Source organism: Drosophila pseudoobscura, chromosome 4 (genome assembly GCF_009870125.1).
Source record: "Drosophila pseudoobscura strain MV-25-SWS-2005 chromosome 4, UCI_Dpse_MV25, whole genome shotgun sequence".
NCBI classification, from domain to species: Eukaryota; Metazoa; Arthropoda; class Insecta; order Diptera; family Drosophilidae; genus Drosophila; species Drosophila pseudoobscura.
The window spans coordinates 22,381,041-22,384,947 of NC_046681.1; the positions used below are offsets into that span (position 1 = coordinate 22,381,041).

General features: G+C 51.9%; 1 protein-coding gene across 1 annotated transcript; it reads right to left on the bottom strand.

The window, feature by feature from the left end:
- Positions 1-778: 778 nt before the first annotated feature.
- LOC4816970 (cell division cycle 7-related protein kinase) lies at positions 779-3,324 on the bottom strand. The gene has a single exon (XM_001356616.4). It carries the CDS (start codon positions 3,012-3,014, stop codon positions 870-872), a length of 2,145 nt encoding a protein of 714 aa, XP_001356652.4. The 5' UTR covers positions 3,015-3,324; the 3' UTR covers positions 779-869.
- Positions 3,325-3,907: the final 583 nt, after the last annotated feature.

A 3,907-nucleotide genomic window follows, 5' to 3' on the forward strand; every position in this document is an offset into this window, starting at 1 on the left:
AAAATAAAAAGAAGAGAAATCTCCATTCAGCTGAAAGCAAAAATTCTCATAACCTTTTTCTCTGTCTCTGTCTCGATGGGCATGTCGTGTCTGTTTGTTGGTTTTTCTGGTTGCAAGAACAAACAAAAGTTGTAACCGTCAATAATGCAAATTGATAAGAAATCCCAGGGCAGGGGAGAGACGGGGAGCGGCAGCAACCAAAAAAATCAATTGGGAAAATTGCTCTTAGATGGAATATTAAAGGAACTTTGGCATACCCTTTCAAAGCGGTCGAAGAAGATTCCAGTCTTATTGTTCTTGCCGCTCAAAAGTAGGCAATGAAAATTTTTGGTGGATAAAAGTGAGGTACGAATTTGTAGCATGCTTTTAAGCGCAGTATTAAGTGATGTGGAAATATGTAGCATGCTTTTGAGCGCATTATTAAGCGATGTAGGAACTTGTAGCATGCTTTTGAGCGCAAGATGAAGGGTCGTATTAAGAGGTAGCATGCTTTTGAGCGCGTTATGGAATATGTTCTGGCCGAAAAGGCTTTTCTTCGGCTTTTTTTTAAGAGGGTATCAAAAAAATGCTTGTCAAAGCAAACCCCAAAACCACAAAATGAATGAATGGTTATGGGTGAAAGGTGTAGAAGGTGTTTTTGTAAACAATAAGAACAATGAATTTAATGAAAATAATTGAAAAAGAAAGTGCAGGAAGCAGAATAGAAATAGAGATAGAAATATGTAGATATGATGTGGCTGTGACCCAAAAAGCTGGTGAAATGAAACAAGGAATAATATGAAAAATACTATATATTTGCGATGAAAATTTTGGAGGACATTTTCATGTGTTTCATTGTGTTGTGTTTTTGGATTCGAATGGTCTTTTCTCTAGGCAGGAGCATCAGGAGCCGTTCCCGATTTGGCAAGGACCTCCACTTTGGCTTGGATGCCGCCCAGCGTTTGACAGATGTACGGCTTGAGGGTGCGGGCAGCGGCCGATGGCAGGGTCTCCCTCACACGAAAAGGTCCCGGCTGCTGTTGCTGTTGTTGTTGTTGCTGCAGCAGACGCTGCTGGTGCTGCTGTTGCAGCGAGATGCCCGACACGATGCGATGCTGGTCGTTGAAGAAGGGATGCTTGAGCGCCTCGTCGGCGGAGATGCGCTTCTGGGGATTCAGTTCCAGCAGGCGGGACATCAGATCGTAGGCATGGGCCGGATAGATGTCCAGACCTTCGTACGTCTCGATCTTGTGGCTGCTGTGGCGACAGATGCAGTTGTAGGTGGCCTGCTCGCAGCTCTTGCACGCCTCCACAGTGCCATCGGCGCGGCGATGGCGACGCTGCACCGCCGGCGAGAGGAAGTGGTCCGCCAGGCGGAAGCGCATGCACAGACGTCGCAGATCCAGGGCGGTCATCTTCTGGGTGAGCAGCACCAGGCGGTCCATCATGAAGGCGGTCTTGCGCACCTCAATGTCGCCGAAGACGTTGATGATCTCCGAGAGGGCGGCACAGTCGTTGGGCGCCCTGAAGAACGGATGCAGCGAGGAGAGGGTGGCCAGCATGATGACCCCCGCCGCCCAGACATCCACGGCCGTGGTCTGCACAGGACACCGCAGCAGGACCTCGGGCGGCCGATAGCCCGGAGTGCCCGCCCTTGAGGCATGCACCTCCTTCTTGTTGGTGTTCGTCGGCGACACGTAGTGGTTGGGATCTGCGTTCGGATTGACGAAGCGCAGGCGATTGATCAGCCGCTGGGTGTCCGCCCGCTGGGCGGCCACGTCCTTCTTGGCCAAGGCGGCGACTTGAGCGTCAAAGGGACTCTGATTGATCAGCGAATAATCGACGCCGACACCACCGCCCAGGGCTCGAACGCGGCGCAGCGAGACCTCCTGCTCGTGCTTGCAGGCGAGATACTCCTGCACCTCGTCCTGGGCACTGTTCCCGTCCTGCATCATCAGATTGCGGGCCGCCTCCATGTCCCGCATGAGTGCCAACGTGGCGGCGTTGCTCAGTTCGTTGGCCTGCACAATGTTGCCGTCGGCGTCGATCTTCTGGGCCAGCCCAAAGTCGCAGAGCAGGAACTTGCCGGTGCGCCGGTTGTACAGGATGTTGCTGGGCTTCACGTCCCGGTGGATCACGCTGAACTTGTGCACGTGCCGCAGGGCGATCAGCAGGTTGCGCATGTAGTTGCGCACCTCCTGCAGGCCCATGCTGCGGTAGATGTCGTGGAAGCGGTCGTGGTTCATGTAGGGCATCACAAAGGCCACGTTGTCGTTGTAGCGCACCACGCAGTTGATGCCGATGCAGTTGTCGACGCCCCCGATGCGGAACATGCACTCCAGCTCGCGCAGGATGCGCTCCGGATGGTTGGTGGGGTTGTGGTGCTTGATGGCGAACCGCCGGCGACTGGTCTCGCCGAGGCAGCGCTCCCGCTGCAGGGTGCCCAGCAGGACGCTGCTGAAGGTGCCGCTGCCGATGCGGCAGTGCACGTCGAAGATCTTGCTGATCTCCGGTATGCTCTTCTGCAGCTCCCGCAGGGCGTCCTCGTTCTTGTCCGTCGACTGCTCGTGCCGCGTCTGCATGGCGGCCAGCTCCTTGAGCGCATTCCTGCGCGCTATCTTCGACACCTTGTCCTCCAGATTGTGCGACACGAGGGTGAGGTCGGGCCCGGCCCCGGCCCCGGCCCCCGTCGGGCTCTTGCCGCCGTAGTACCGGTTCATCCGGCCCGTATTGGCATCGGGCAGGTCGTCCGATTCCCCGATGCGCTTGCCCTCCTCCTTGGGACTCTGATTGGGATTGGGATTGGGGCAGGGTCGCACGCACTTCTTCCTCTGCTTACTCTTCGCGCCCGATGTCGAGGTCGTGGCTCCGGAGGCTTTCGTCAGCGAACCACTCTTCCCCGTGGCCACCATGGCGGATGGCGTTTCCTTCCATGCCGGGAACGGCGCCTTTGTGTGCTGCAGCTGGCGCTGCTGATGCTGCTGCTGCTGCTGGACCTTTCTGTCCATTTGATCAATCATTAATTTGGTAAACATCTGCACAACCCATTTACAGGACCACACGGCTTCCGGACGGGACAGACACAAATTTTGCTCTACTATTCTACAAGCTGTTCTTCTGGGGGTTCGATCGCAGCACCTCCAGAATCTGCAACCTCCAATTTGGGTACTTCTTATTGGGGCCTTGGATCCTTTGGTCGAACCTCGCGCGTTGGTCCGCGTTGAAGACAGAATAATTTCGGGAGTACTTGGGGTTTCGTGTGTTTTAATTTTGTACTACAAAAAAAATTATCAACTGACTAAATAGACAAACCACAACGGAATTGTTCGTGTGTGTTACAATACGATGGCATTTTTGACGTTTAAAGAATGGCTTGATGCGATTGGGTTGGAAAAAAGAGTTGCTAGGACGGCAGGGAGGCCTTATCGATAGGTATCGGGTGTCAAAGTTTGCGAAAGGGAAATAGGAGGTACCAAAGCAGCATATTGCTATGGAAACCATTAAGAAACCATTGGGGAATCATTGGAAACCCATTGGAGAAGAGTACGATTGTGGAACGCACCGAAAAGCGTATATATGAACGCTTATTTATCGATATACAACGTATCGATATCAGAGCAGTTGCTTATAGGTTGTTTTTATGGATTCCAACTGAATTTTGGCGCAGATTTGAGCTATAATCGAGGCTAAATCGCTGCTTTATCGATGGAATTCTACCTTTTCTAGGTAAAATCTTTAACATTCCACATTAATTGTTTATAAAATCGTCTAGTTTCAAGGTCTAATGTTATACAGCTATTAAGATTTATGGAATGTGCCTCAAATGGAAGCTTTTTATATGAAAATGTGTTGTGAAATGTAGGGAGTTCCATGGCGAACAATCCATCTACGAATTATTGGGCTACACATCACAGAAAAAACCTGAAAA